This window comes from Callorhinus ursinus, unplaced genomic scaffold, assembly GCF_003265705.2.
Source record: "Callorhinus ursinus isolate GAN/ISIS: 27379988/994484 unplaced genomic scaffold, GSC_fseal_2.0 scaffold3, whole genome shotgun sequence".
NCBI classification, from domain to species: domain Eukaryota; kingdom Metazoa; phylum Chordata; class Mammalia; order Carnivora; family Otariidae; genus Callorhinus; species Callorhinus ursinus.
The window spans coordinates 28,779,592-28,795,361 of NW_027397065.1; the positions used below are offsets into that span (position 1 = coordinate 28,779,592).

The following is a 15,770-nucleotide window of genomic DNA, read 5'->3' on the forward strand; positions in this document are numbered from 1 at the left end:
CACTTGGATGTCTGATAGAAACTTCAAACTTTACATGACCAAAACTGAGCTACTCATCTCACCCCCACACCCAAATGTGCTCCTCCCATAGCCTTCCTTATCCCAGTTAATGACTCTTCCATTTCCAGTTACTTAGGTCAAAAAGCTGAGATATCCTTATTTTCTCCCTTTCTCTCACTTCACACACAATCCCTTAGAAAATCTCATCCACTTTACCTTCAAAATATATTCAGAATCCAACTACTCCTCATGATTACTTTCCTAGTTCATCCTGGTTCAAGGAGTCTTGCATCACTGCAAAAATCTCCTACTTGGTCTCCCTACTCCTCCCTTACCTTCCTTCAGGCTATCCTCAAGAAAATAGCCAGAGTGACCCTAATAAATCATAAGTCCTGTAATCACTCAAAATCCACCTTGCTTCAGAGTTAAAGCCAAAATTCTTACAATAGCCTACAAAGGCCACTTGTGAACTAGCCCTGCTTTAACTCTCTGACCCTATCTCCTACTACTTTCTTCTTCCCTCCTTCCCTCAGTTCTAGCCACACTGGCCTCCTTGCCATTCCTGGACAAGGTCCCTTGAGGCCATGCCTTAGGACTCTTATATGCCTTATTTCCTCTATCTGGAATCCTCTTCCCCTAAGTACCCACATGATTTGTTTAGTATTTAACTTTTAGGTTTTCACACAATTAACACACTCTCAGCAAGGCCTTCCCTTGATAATCCTATTTAAAATTAAACACCCTACCCCCAGGCCCTTGGGTGGTTCAGTTGATTAAGTGGCCGGCTGTTGATTTCAGCTCAGGTCAGATCTCAGGATCTTGGGATGGAGCCCCACCTCTAGCTCCAGGTTCAGTGGGAGTCTGCTTGAGTTTCTCTTTCCCTCTCCCTCTGCCTCTCCCCTGCTCATGCAGTGTGATCTCTCTCTCTTCCTCCCTCTTTCTAAAATAAATAAATAAATCTTTTTTTTTTAAGATTTTATTTATTTATATGAGAGAGAGAGTGAAAGAGATCACAGAGGGAGAGGGAGAAGCCGACTCGCCGCTGAGCAGGGAGCCTGATGCGGGGCTCGATCCCAGGACCTGAGATAATGACCTGAGCCCAAGGCAGACACTTAACTGACTGAGTCACCCAGGCGCCCAATAAATATATCTTAAAAAAAAAAAATTTAAACACCCCCCCTCCTCAAAATTCCCTATTTATTTCTCTCCACAGCATTTATCACCACCTAACATAGCCTATATTCCATTTATTTATTTTGACTCTTCTCTGTCTCTTCCACTAGAATGTGAGCTCCACAATGGTAAGAATTATATTTAATATTCTGCTGTACCCTGTACCTAGAACTATACTAACACATAAAAGGTCCTGAAAAAAGTTGATTGAGAATGGGATGTTTATTACCAGGATATTCACTGTGACGTTAGTTGTATGAAACCAAAAAATGAAAACCTGATTGTCCCTCAATTTTTTAAAAACCAAAAAGTAGTAACTATAATAATGTTTAACATTCAAACACTTAATATTTGCCAGTGCTTTAGATATATTAACATTTAATTACTGAAACAACCCCTTCAAGTAGGTAATAAAGAAACTGCACATATGAAGAAACTGAAGTAGAATGGTTAAGTAACTCACCCAAGGGTCACAAAGTTAATAACTGGAGAAGCTAGGATTCAAAACCAGGCTCTTACTTCACAGCCAGTCTTCTTGACAAGTTACTATGCTACGCTGACTTTCATAATTATATGATCCTACCTCTATTAAAGACAAAGACAGCAGAAGCTCTTACCCAATGAGAATAAGACTTACTAGTCAATTAATTTAAAAAGTCACTTAAGATGAAGAATAAAAACATTCCATACATTACTTACATATTTCATTTAAAGCATGAAGTGTACACATTTATGCATCAATCTTTTGATGAAAGCCTACCCCTTTCTTTAGGGCATGGGTCCACCAACATTCTTTGGAGTCTTTCTAGCATAAACCATATCCATAAGACACTGATTTAATTTCTTGGAGTGCAAGAACTCCAAGCACTTGCCAAGCATTAAGTGCACAATACTAAATCTTAATGATTTTTTTCCAAAGTCATCTTTACACCTATCTTGCCCACACCTAACTGAATAACAATTTTCCAGCAAATTGACCCTAAAGACCTTTTCCAAAGCATTTAATTTTTCAGATAAAAACTCTTGCACTGATATTTTTATGACAAATATAACCAGCACACAATGGTTTGGGAGCAAATACAACTGACTTTTGAGGTGCCTGGGTGGCTCATTCGTTAAGCATCTGCCTTCGGCTCAGGTCATGATCCTGGGGTCCTGGGATGGAGCCCCACATCGGGCTCCCTGCTCAGCGGGGAGCCTGCTTCTCCCTCTCCCTCTGTTGCTCCCCCTGCTCTCTCTCTCTCTGTGTCAAACAAATAAAATCTTAAAAAAATTAAAAAAAAATACAACTGACTTTTGTCAAGAGTACAACTCAACTGGTGAAAGCAAAAATACTTGGACATATTACAGAGCAGATCTTAGGAACTGGAAGCCATCTGCTCCAAGTAATCAGTCAAGTGAAAGGTAAGAGAGCTTACACATTAAGTATGTGTATCTGTATATGCAGAAGAAAAAAGTATACAAAGACACACAACACACTGGGAATGAGGAGGGGGGAATAAGATGAAATTTAATTACACTTTTACAATTTTACGTTACTGACTTGCATAAAGTATGCATTACTTGGTAGATTTTTTAAGTAAAAAACAAAAACCACTGTGAATTAGGTAATAGTATCCCCATTTTATAGGGGAGGAAAGATTCAAGAAAGTGGGAACATGCCCAAGGTCACAGAACTCATGAGAAGCTAAGTTGAAAGGCTAATTCAGGTTTGCCCCAAGTTTCAAAGCTCATGGTTTTCCTACAATACCAAATTCCTGGGCAAAAAATTCAAACAGATCACTGATTTTTTTAAAATACATGAACAAAGAGCATCGTGTTATTCTTTTCCTTTTCGGTAATAAAGAGTCAGATGAAGCCAAAAAGAGAGATTTTCAAAGTGAATTATAAGCCTGATTCTACAGCCCAGAGTTCAGGCTTAACTTTCTATAATTTAAAAGAACAAAGATCACACACCCTAATATTCATTTAAAAGGAAAGAAATTTCTTACATCTGTACAAAAGTAGAAAGGGATCATTTCTTCCTCCACTGGCCATGCATATAGCTCCTTTAGTCCCTTCTCTCTGTCCATGTCATCTTTCTCCAGGGGTTCAAACAGCAACCTAGAAGCAGTAAACCAAGGCACTAGGGGAGTCTGTTATATTTGGAAATTTGGGAAAATGGACTTCAGTAAAAGTAACCTTCCCCATACCTGCATTCTTTTTTTTTTTTAGATTTTATTTATTTACTTGAGAGAGAGAGAGCAAGAGAGAGAGCACAAGAGGGGCCGAGGGAGAGAGAGAGAAGCAGCCTCCCTGCTGAGCAGGGAGCCTGACGTGGGGCTTGATCCCAGGACCCCAGGACCCCAGGACCATGACCTGAGCCGAAGGCAGACACTTAACTGAGTCACCCAGGCATCTCGGCATTAACTCTTTAAGACCTATTCTCTTCCATTTGAAACAGCTTAAAACAAATTGTGCATTCACTATTCATACTCAATTGGTTCCAAAATAAACAGGAGAAGAGGATAACTAGAAAAGTCTTAGAAAACATCAAATGGACTGAGAAGCATGATAAATATACTCTAGGGAGTTTCAGTCAAATCACATGTCACAAAAAAAGTGAAACTGAGGAAACCTAAGATTTCTAAAATATTTTACTTTGCTAATTTCAATGTATCAAATGAAGCAACATATTGAGAACTAGTTCCTAGCAATACCACCCAGTTCTGTCCTGACTCCTATGGATATTCCAAGCACATGCTCCATACTGTTAGTGAAGCAAACCTGAAACCTAGTGTTATGCTACTCTCTAGTGGAAAAAAACCTTTGATAGCTCCCCACGTGTACAGATTAAAATTTAAACCCCATTCTGCACAGCTTTGAAAGGCCTCCAAAATCTGGCTCTAATTTACCTATCCAATCCTATTTACCAGTTCTCTAAATTCTCTAAATCCATCAAAACAAACACTCCACACTCTTCCATCTTCATACATTGCTCAAGCATTTATTTCCTCAGCTTTCAGCATCCTTCTGCCTACCACCTGTTGAAATTCTATTCCTCCTTCAAAACTAGCAAAGTACAGTGGAAAAGAGCCCAGCCTTAAAGCCTGATCCAGACCCACTAGGTTTCTAATTCCAATTCCATCCTCACTATTTAGTAACTTAATGAACTTAGGCAAATACTTCAATAAATCGGTTTCCTCACTTAGGAGCGGCTATTATCATCTATGGCACTTTACAAGGCTTCTGTGAAAATTAAGCAAGATAGTTATAGACAATCTATCTAGCACCATGCCTAAGGCATAGTAGATACTTAATGAATGGTTAACCCCTAAGTCATCCTTCTCTTCTCTCCTCTTCCCACCTCCGTGGATACTCCTATCCTTCCCTAAATTCCCACAGCACTTTGTTTATACCATATTACACTATGAACAATAATATATTGCAGGATACTCATTTATGTATGTATGTATCTTGCTTCTCCAATAGGTTATAGCTAAGATGGTTATGGGTATGGATTTCTAAATCTCTGCCACCTAACTACTCGTGTGAGTGATGTGACCTCTCAGAACCTGTTTCTTCATTAACAAAATGAATGAGAGTTAATTCCTTACAATGTTATTAAGAGGTTTAGAAGAGGTAAGGTACATTAAATACCTGGTATAACGCCTGACACCTAGTTAAGTTTCAAAGAATGTTCAATGGCAACTGAATGATGAACTTGATCCAGCAACTGCTTAAGGAACACATAAATGGAAAATGCATTTGCCTTGGTAAATCCAATTTCCTAAAGCAATCTGCTTTTTTAGGGTTTTTTTAAGTTCTATGCTCAACGTGGGGCTTGAATTCACAACCCTAAGATCAAGAGTCACATGCTCTATTGACTCAGTCAGCCAGGCACCCCTCACAAAGCAATCTTATAACAACCTATCACTCACCTCTTAACTGATATAAACGTCCAAGGAAGAAAAAATGGAGGTACCCATGTACTTTACCTCAGAAATACCACCACATATTCATGTCTTCCCAGTATCAAACTAAGTACATCACGACATATAACTCACATCACCTCATAATACTTATCCTGGGAGCTTACCCCTAAAGAGCTGTAAGGGGTAAAATGGTCTGCCAAATTAAACAAAACTCTGAAATAAATGGTCTACCGGGAAGAGGAGGCTGGTTGTCTGCTGTTTATTCACTCTGATCCTAAGTTGCTGTGTCCTCAATTTCTTTACCCACAACTCCAAACAAATGTCAACTATTTCTATAATAGTATTTTTCCATTTATACACTTCCAACCCACTGCTCAATTTAAAGAAAGACCCACCTCAGATTATAGTGAAATCTAATCAAGGGAAGTACAGAAAAGTGGTAACTTGTTAAAAAAAAAAAAGACTTAGTATCACAACATTTGCATTCCACTCTCAGCTGTATACTGATATTTACACAGGTGGTATAGCACACAAGTCAGGAGCTCAGGAAAGGTTCTGGAAAGATGGATCTGGCTTTAAATCCGATACCACCACGTAACTGGCTGTGTAACCTAAGTATGTTACTTCTTAAGCCTCACATTCCTCATCTGTAAAATAGGGATTGTAACAGCATGAGTCTCATAGGGTTGTTGTATTAAATGCGATCATGTCTGCTATGTGTTTTCAAAGTACTTATAACATGGTAAGTACTCAATAAATGGCATTTGAACTAGCAGTGCCCGAACACTAAAGTTCTTGGTAAATAATGCTGAATTAATGAATGTTTAGCACATTTTATATTAGGAAATAAGTGTACCACTAACTTTAATTCTATCCTAAATGAAATCATGATTAATAGTAGCAATAGCGCTTAGGAATAAACATTTCAGTTTACAAGCCCTTCATACATCCATAAACTCATTTGATCTCCACAATATCCTTAGGGGGCAGACATTTTTTAAAAGTATTTTAGAAATAAGAAAACGTACCCATTAGGGTAATAAAGAGTCAAGGTTACCCACCCTAGTGGTTTCCTCCAATCACTCTCCAACTCAGAAATAAGTGCTTAGTGCCAAAAGTTCTTAACACGACAACCACTAAAAGGAGGCAGATTTCTGCAAGTTACCACCCACCTCAAGCACTGTCAAGAACGTGAGTCCAGGAATAAGCCCAGGGTAAAAAAAAAAAAAAAAAAAAAAAAAATGTCAGAAGCCACTGATGACACTTATAATTGTTGCATCGTTTCCTTATGTGGTGTCCTCCCACACCTTTAGGGTGGGGGCCAGGTTTGCCCCCTCCCCCACCAGAGCGCCCAATACAGGACCAGGCACCCAAGAGGCCTTCAATAAATATTTGTAGAAACAGCATGGGATGTTGGTAGGTTTTCCAGAGACCCGAAACTACGCCAGCTCCGCGGTGGGGATTAAGCATCTCGGTAAATCTAGAGTGGAAGGGCGGAGAGGGTCCAACGGGTAACTGGACTGGGAAGAATGGTTGAGGACGGGTGCGGCTAAGGAAAACCAGGGAAGCTGACCCGCTGAGGGGAGAGGAGAGGGCCGCAACCCGGGCTGGAAGGCGGGGAACCGACAGAGGCTCGGGGGCTGGGAGTAGCAGGGCAGTTGGCGTTTGGGGGGGAGGGGGCCGCCGCTGGTCTGAGAAGAATCTCGGGCCAATCTGAGAAGGGTTCTGGGCTCCTCCGAGGGCCCACTCCCCAGCCCGTGGCGGCATTTGCTGCACCGAGTACTCGCTGCTACCTGAAACTGCAGCAGCTTCTCTGTCTGCTCCTGGGTTAGATCCCGCTCCTCAGGCGCCGCCATTTTGCCGCCGCCTCTACGCTTCTGACCCGTCCGCACCGTCACCCGCCGGAAGTGACCTCAGCAGCAACCACATCCGGTCTGAACGGCCGCCGGCGCGCAACTGCGTCTGCGCGTGCTGGCGCAGCCCGGAGGGGTGCTGGTGGTGACAATTCCCGCCGTCAGAGGGCGCCACTCTCGGGCCAATCCCGAACACTTCCGGAAATTGCCGAGGGACTGTGTTATCCGTCGCCCTTAAAGATTTAGGCGAAGAAGGGATCTGTAGAGACCCTAGACTGCCAATAGATCGCAAAGAGGCGAGAGCTCCCGAGTGCTCCTGGAGAAGCTCCGGAAATTTCCGAATGCCAATTGGCCGATTTCGCCAGCTTCCTAACCATTTTCCCATAGTCTCCAATATTCCGGAATTATTTCTATTTCTTTTTTTTTTTTAAGATTTTATTTATTTATTTGAGAGAGAGAGAGAGGGAGCACAAGCAGGGGGAGGAGCAGAGGGACAGGGAAAGCAGACCCCTTGCTGAGCAGGGAGCCCGATAGGGGACTCGATCCCCGGACCCTGGGATCACTGGGATCACGACCCCAGCCAGAGGCAGACCCTTAACCGACTGAGCCACCCAAGCGCCCCAATATTCCAGAATATTTCTTAGGAGATTGTGGCCCTTCCGAAATATCGGCTGTTTGATGTTTGATTCCTTCCATGACGTTTCCAGAAGCGCCTGATCATCTCTCAGGAGATTCGGAAAGTCCCTGAATAGCGGTCGGGTATTTCTCGTGCCGCCTTGAGCTAGAAGTTCTGAAAGGCCTCAGCCACGTGAAAATCGGGGCTTCACAGTCGCTTGCTGGGATTGTTTGGACTTGGCTACTTGAGTCTTTGACGGTTAATGGCGCTACCAGCCTTGGGCAGAGCTTTCCATCCACCCAGGTGGCAATTCTGCTCCTACCTGCCTCAGGCCCATTGGCCCGTCCTCCCTGTGATAGAGACTGAAGGAAGAGCCTGGACTGGGATCCGGGTACTTGGCCTCAGGGTCTAGTGCCCACCTGGCAAAGTGCTGGACGTCCTTGGGCAAACCACTTCCTCTCTGGGCTCCATTTTGCCATTGGTGGAATGAGGTTCCCCCAAAGCCACTGACACCCTGCCTCAGCTCATTCTCCTTGGAGGCAGGCCTTCACCCTTTCCACTGCCTTATTTCCACCCTTCACTGTCTGACTTCCTGTCACTTTCTTTGTCCCTTCAAACTGCCACCTCTGTTTAGATCTCTCTCAATTTCACTTTTTTCTCCCGTCATCACCCACCAGAAGGCCTCAAGAAGACAGAGGGGTCTGGGTCTAGTGTATGCTTTTCGCAGACTACCTATGTACCTAGGAAGTCACTCTGCTTCTCCCATCTGTGGAATTCCACCCCTACCCACAGGGTTGATCAGGCAAGACAGGACAGGAGGTGTTTTGAAAGCTGAAGTTCCGTGAGGACTACATTAAGGGATAGAAGGGCACTACTTTCAGGCCTGTATCCTGCAGGTCTTAACGAGGTCTGCACAAGCTGCATAACAATACTTTGGAATTTTTCTTAGATCTTCAAGGTAAATCTGGAAGCAAACAGATGTGACTTTACATCAATTCAAACCCCAAAGGAGACCTGGTACTATTCAACATCTTGGATAATGTTGGATCCAGCCAAACTAGATGAGAGATTGCAAAATCATACACCCTCTGGAGTTATTGCATAATTCTGATTTAAGATATATTCCTTCAACAGACAAACTTCATAGTTGTATTAGACACCATGGAATGGTCTTCACTTCCTCAAAGAAATATACACCTTCTTAGTCTACTTTTCTGTTTTCTTTGAATTAAGACATGGTTACAAGAAATATACCTTTTTTTTTTAACTCTACCAGTAAGAATTTGCCTAAGTGTAGAGAATACAGTATGGCAAACAGGAGAGTCCATTCTCTGTCCAAAGGTAGTTTCTGCTTTTTAGCTATAGCTGATGGCTTCCATGTAAGACTAGTATTGCTAGAACTTCCCATTGCTTTTCATAGGTAATACCTTTATTTTATTTTATTTTTTTAAGTAAGCTCTTCACCCAACTTGGGGCTTGAGCTCATGACCCTGAGATCAAGAGTCACATGCTCTACTGACAGAGCCGACCAGGCCCCTAGAACTTCTCATTTTTGTTTTTAAAATTTTTGTAAAAGATTTATTTATTTGAGAGAGAGAGAACATGTGCGGTGGAGAGGGGCAGTGGGAGAGGGAGAGAAAAACTCTGCACTGAGTGGAGCTCCATCTCACGACCCCAAGATCACAACCTGAGCTAAAACCAAGAGTTAGACACTTAACCTACAAATGTCCATCGACTGATGAATAAAGATGTGAGATATATATATACACACATACACATGCACACACACAGTGGAATATCACTCAGCCATAAAAAAATGAAACCTTGACATTTGCAATGACATGGATGGAGCTAGAATGTATTATGCTAAGTGATACAAATCAGAAAGACAAATACCATATGATCTCACTCATTTGGAATTTAAGAAAGAAAACAAAGGAACATGTTGGGGGGGGGAAGAACCAAAGGAGAGAGAGAAACAAGCCATTAGAGACTCTTTTTTTTTTTTTTAAGGTTTTATTTATTTGTCGGAGAGAGAGAGAGCACAAGCAGGGGGAGAAGCAGAGGGAGAAGCAGGCTCCTCACTGAGCAAGGATCCCCATGCAGAACTCCATCCCAGGACCCTGGGATCTTGACCTGAGTCCAAGGCAGACACTTAACCAACTGAACCCCCCAGGCGTCCCGCCATAAGAGACTTAACGATAGAGAACAAACTGAGGGTTGATGGAGGGATGTGGGTGGGGGATGGGCTAGATGGGTGATGGTTATTAAGAAGGGCACTTGCTGTGATGAGCACTGGGTGTTGTATGTTAAGTGATGAATCACTGAATTCTACTCCAGAAATCAATATTGCACTCTATGTTAACTACCTAAAATTTAAATTAAAAAAAAAAAGAGTACCTACAAATTTGGAGCTGCATATGAAATCTCATTTTATTTTTTTAAAGATTTTATTTATTTGACAGGGAGAGACACAGCTAGAGAGGGGACACAAGCAGGGGGAGTGGGAGAGGGAGAAGCAGGCTCCCCACAGAGCAAGGAGCCGGTTGCAGGGCTCGACCCCAGGACCCTGGGATCATGACCTGAGCCGAAGGCAGACACTTAACGACTGAGCCACCCAGGCGCCCCTGAAATCTCCTCATTTTAAAATGGTGATAACTGGGCGCCTCGGTGGCTCAGTCGTTGGGCATCTGCCTTCGGCTCAGGTCATGATCCCAGGGTCCAGGGATCGAGCCCTGCAACGGGCTCCCTGCTCGGCGGGGAGCCTGATTCTCCCTCTCCCACTCCCCCTGCTTGTGTTCCCTCTCTTGCTGTCTCTCTCTGTCAAATAAATAAATAAAATCTTAAAAAATAAAAATAAATACAATGGTGATAACTTATTCAGTTTTTAAGAAAATTACTCTGTCAACCATAATTGCAAGCCACATTCTAGCCTATGAGCTGCCAATCTGTCCCTCTGACCTAGATAGAATCCTGATGCCCTTTGTTTGCCGTGGGAGAAGCTGGCCTTTGAAGAAACCTATGATTTCTTGATAAATTCAAGGTGAAAAGTATGGAAAGTATAATTGATTAATGGCTTACCCTCTCCTTTAAGAACAATTTTTCCCCCTGAAGTTTATTCTGCCTTTTGGATCAGTGCTGTCCAATCAAAATATAATGTGAGCCACATGTGTAATTTTAAATACTCTAGTAGCCACATTTAACACAGGTGAAATTATGTTTAGTAATATATTTTAGTTAACACAATATATCCAAAATACTCTTTTTTTGTATTAATTAAGTCTTTAAAATCCAGTGTGTATTTTGTACTTATCCCATATCTCTGTTTGGACTAGTCACTTTTCAAGTATTCAATTGCCACATGTGGACAGTGACTACTGTATTGGATAGTGAAGTTCTAAAACATTCTAAAGATCTTTTTAGGGATGCCTGGATGGCTCAGTTGGCTAAACATGTGCCTTCGGCTCAGGTCATGATCCCAGGGTCCTGGAATCAAATCCCACATTGGGCTCCTTGCTCAGCAAGGAGTCTGCTTCTCCCTCTCCCTCTGCCTGCCGCTCCCCCTGCTTGTGCTGTCTGACAAATAAATAATAAATAAAATCTTAAAAAAATAAAGATCTTTTAATAGACTTATTAATTATACTAATCTATAGATTTTAGGAATTCACTCAACAAATATTTATTGAGTACTTATGCTGAGCCAGACTGGACCACATGCTACACACAGTTTAATGGTCAACTAAATTAATTTCATCACTCTCTGGAAGGATCATGTGTGTGTGTGTGTGTGTGTGTGTGTATGTGTGTGTGGTAGGTTTTTGAGTCCTAGTTTTATGCCATACACTAGGATTTGTGACTGAGAGCTATTTTAGAGAATCTAATGAATACATTTGTTTCTCTAATCCTAGTAATAGAGCTTTGTTGATGCCTTACCATTTTGTTCCTGATAAAGGACAAATTCTGTCCTGCCGAGTCATGGAAATCCTAGAATAAGCCCTCAGTTTCAGAGTGGCTGGAACATAAGATATTTTCTATCAGTTGGGGACACAGCATCTTGATTGCTGAGTAAAGCAGACCATTGAGATGCCAGCAACAGTTTTTTGTTTGTTTGGCCTCCTGTTCCATCAAATTAATGAGAAAGGTAATACCTGCATCACATAGTATATTACAGATCCTCAGGCTTCTGCTAGGGGTATTTGGACTGATGAAACAAATTAGGCTTGGAGGCAAAGTTTTGCCTTACAAAAATCACAAGTACCTCCATCTCATGCTCTCCAGGGAGGCCTGAGTACAAACTGATGCCATCATTAATTGACTGTGTGATTTTGGCAGTTTGTTTATCTCGCAGCTCTAAACAAACTAATAGTCCCTACCTCACAAGTTCATGGCAAGTATTAAATCAAAGAGGACATGTCCTCTTTAGTCCGTGGTCTAATCATAGCTACCTTGCAGACTTGAGAAAAGAATGAAATGAAATAACGGATTAAGAAAAGGCTTTGTCAAGCACCTAGGTGGCTCAATCGGACTCTTGATTTTGGCTCAGGTCATGGTCTCAGGGTCATGATCTCAGGGCCATGAGATAGAGCCCCGTGTGGAGCCCTGCACTCAGTGAGGAGTCTGCTTCTCTCTCTTTCCCTCTGCCTTTCTCCCGCTTGTACACGCATGTGTACTCTCTCTCTCTCTGTGAAATAAACAAACCTTAAAAAAAAAAAAAAAAGAAAAAGAAAGGCTTTGTCAATGCTAAAGTCCTTTGCAGAAATTACTACTGTAGATTGATTCAACACACATTTGTTACTGTCTTACAATTACTTAGTTCTCAGGATGACCTGGCATTAGGAATCTCCTAGTCTAGCAGGAAGTAAACTACAGTATCAGGCAAGAAGTGATAGAGACCCAAAAGTATGTAGTTGGTAGCAGACTGTATCAGTAACATAGGCCCTATTAGCTCCCAATCTCATCTCTCACCTGGATCACTGTAGTTACCTATTAACTAACCTGTCTCCTTGATTTTACTCTTACCCCTCTCTAATTCAGTCTCATCACAGCTGCCAGAGAATCTTTTTCTTTTTTCTTTTCTTTTCTTTTTTTTTATAATTTTAAAAAAGATTTCATTTATTTGAGAGAGAGATTAAGAGTGAGAGCACACAAGTGAGGGGGAGTGACAGAGGGAGAGGGAAAAGTAGACTCCCCGCCGAGCATGGAGCCTGACATGGGACTCTATCCCAGAACGCTGAGACCATGACCCGAGCCAAAGGAAGTCACCTAACCAACTGAGCCACCCAGGTGTTCTTTTTTCTTTTCTTTTTTTTTCAAGTAGGCTCCATGCCCAGCATGAAGCCCAATGTGGGGCTTGAATTCACGATGATGAAATCAAGACCTGAACTGAGATCAAGAGTTGGACATTCAGCCAACTGGGCCACCCAGGTGCCCCAAGAATCTTTTTACAAAAGTAAATCAGATCCTATCATTTCCCGACTCAAAACCCCTATTGGCTTCCCATTGTCCTTGGAATGGAATCAAGCTCCTTAATGTGGCCTATAAGGCCCTATGTGATCTGGCCCCTAGTGGTTCTCTGACCTCATTACTGGGAACTCATTACTTTCAAACTTCTACCTCTTATTCTCATTTATACCTCAGGGATTTTGCATTTGCAGGGCCCACTGCCTGGAACAGTCTCCTTGAGTCCTCACATGGCTGGCTCCTTTTGACATTCAGATCTCAGCACATGTATCCTCAATGAAGTATCCTCAATGAAGACCTAAATATATTATGTTTTCTCCAAAGCACTTATCACTAGATGCTATTATCTTGTTTACCTGTTTATTTTTTATTTCCCAGCTCTGCATTCCATGAGGGTAACAGAGGCCAAGTTGGCTTGAGCCACCACTGCGTCCTTAGTGCTGAGAACTGCACTGGGTATGGAGTACAAGGTCTGTAAATATTTGGCACAGGCTAGATCCTTAGAGCAGGGCCTCATGGATGTGATGGGGGGGTGCTTATGGGAGTAAAGCCATGGGGACTAAATGGGAAAATTAAGTGACTGTCTGTGAGATATAGCGGGATGGTCTTTAATTAGAGCATCTCAAATCAAAAGATAAAAGAAGGACCACATCAATTTTGGGTGATGGGGGAAAAGAGTGCTGATAACCGGTGACCTTTAAAACAGAGATATATTATTGCCCTTTTTAAACCCCCATGCCCATAAAAAAATTACATGATTTGCGAACTGTGAACAAGTTCAAACAACACCTCAGTTGGCAGAATGGAAAAGGGAAGAAAAGCGGGAGACCTATTTACAGATGGTTTAAATAACCCAGATGCATTTAAATTGTCCCCACAATCTTAGGCTCTGTCTGATTCAGAGAGGAGGATCATGTTTCTCAGGGGACAGAGCGTGGGTTCCACTGAACTGGGCGCTACGATTACCATTTGGACACCTCGGGGTCCTTATGCCTGTGAACCTGGAGACATTGGAGCTACCATACTGGCCAGCGAATGCCCCTGATGACAATGAGGGGCCAGTGTTCCTGGTACACACAATGGAATCAGGAGGAATATGTCTGGAGTCCAAGGGATTCACTGGAACATCTCTGGGTACTCCCATACCCAGTGATAACAGAAAATAAACAATTGTAACAACTATGATTTGACAAGGGAAAGGCAACTAAAGGCTCAGACCCTTCAGAAATGAAAGCCTGGGTTAATACACTGGAAAGCAATCAGGCCAACTGAAGTATTAAGACAAGAGTGAGGGAATCTAGAATGAGTAATGGAGGAAAGAGATGCTATGATTGTCACTTACAGCCTTGGAACCAGGTGTAGCTTCAGAGAACTGTAGTTTATTTCCCTAACTCACCTGCCTTATGTCTTTACAGAGACTGCGGCTGGTTACTACATTAAAGGGACTTCTGTAAGTGATTGGACTTGCATAGTCCCTCTTGGAAGGAGTGAAGGCATTTTGTCCCCACAGTGGCAGAGAATCTATATTGTAGTATGGGACTGGACATAATGAGGGGAAGGAGCAGCACTGAGCAGTACAAGGAGGGTGACTGTATCTAACACCTCTTAAATGTGACCTCAGATCTTTGCACTCTCAACTGTCTCCAAGGCTCTTGGCCACTTGCTTCACCTCAGCCACTTCTATGGTGACCAACTCTACGTAGATTCTGTCTGGCCACCACCCTGGTGACCAACTTACCCAGACACAATCCAACAGCACCTCACCTCACGCGTGTACCACAAGCCTCCTGCCTCCTATGGCCTGCCTATTGTTACTGAAGCACAAGACACTACAGACCAGCACAGTGCCCATACATGCATAACTCAGGAGCACAGGGGAATTAATGTCCCCAGGGAGGAAGACCCTGACAAATAAGAAATGGGATCCACCAAATAAAAGCCCATTTCCCGCCCCATGATGAGCTCTCTTGAGATGCAATCATTCAGATGGTCTCTCTGGGGTGGAGCAATGCACTTGCTACGAAGCAGTAGTCAGCCCCTTGTATGTGCGCATCGTCTTTCCCTGCCCTACTCCCCACTTCTGTCATGCCTGATTCCCTGGGATTGCACTCCCCAGGAAAGTTTAAACAAGTAAGCTTTTATTCAGGCTATGTTATCCACGGGACCCAGGTTGTGACACCGTATATTAAGTTAGTGGCTCGACTACAGAGAAAAATAACAATTTCAGGTGAATTTAAAACACATAATTTGCCTATATATTCCCTATAGGTTGTATTCTTTTTATTTATTTATTTATTTATTTATTTATTTATTTATTTATTTATCTGAGAGAGAGAGAATGAGAGATAGAGAGCACGAGAGGGAAGAGGGTCAGAGGGAGAAGCAGACTCCCTGCTGAACAGGGAGCCTGATGCGGGACTCGATCCCGGGACTCCAGGATCATGACCTGAGCTGAAAGCAGTCGCCCAACCAACTGAGCCACCCAGGCACCCCTATAGGTTGTATTCTAAGAACAGAAAGAACAGTGAAGAAATCTTAAATGATACTCAGTAATCTAGTGTCAGTAATAATGATATTGTTATTTTAAAACTATATATACATGTAAATATATTTTAAAAGAGTATGTTATGCATTAGAACCAAGATTTTTCAGTGAAAGGGAAAATACATCTAAAAACAAAGAGATTAAGTGTGCCTGGGTGGCTCAGTCAGTTAAGCATCTGTCTGCCTTTGGCTCAGGTCATGATCCCAGGGT

The 15,770-nt window shown here is 42.5% G+C and overlaps 1 protein-coding gene and 1 long non-coding RNA gene across 5 annotated transcripts in view; one reads left to right on the plus strand and one right to left on the minus strand.

Annotated features, from left to right (window-relative positions):
- Positions 1 to 7,012, minus strand: part of FAF2 (Fas associated factor family member 2) — a 78,806-nt gene extending 71,794 nt beyond the window's left edge. Inside the window, exons 1-2 of one of the 4 annotated variants that reach the window (XM_025867000.2) lie at positions 6,881 to 7,012; positions 3,165 to 3,276 (exon numbers count right to left, since the gene is read on the minus strand). In XM_025867000.2, the coding sequence (XP_025722785.1) occupies positions 3,165 to 3,245 (81 nt within the window). In that variant the 5' untranslated portion in view covers positions 3,246 to 3,276; positions 6,881 to 7,012. The remainder of the gene's footprint in view (positions 1 to 3,164; positions 3,277 to 6,880) is intronic. The other 3 variants (XM_025867001.2, XM_073889695.1, XM_073889700.1) reach the window with 3 other exon arrangements.
- A 97-nt stretch (positions 7,013 to 7,109) lies between these two features.
- Positions 7,110 to 14,961, plus strand: LOC141371877 (uncharacterized). Its single transcript, XR_012377167.1, has 3 exons — positions 7,110 to 7,236; positions 13,395 to 13,486; positions 14,432 to 14,961. It is a non-coding gene; the product is annotated as an uncharacterized lncRNA (long non-coding RNA).
- The last annotated feature ends 809 nt before the right edge of the window (positions 14,962 to 15,770 follow it).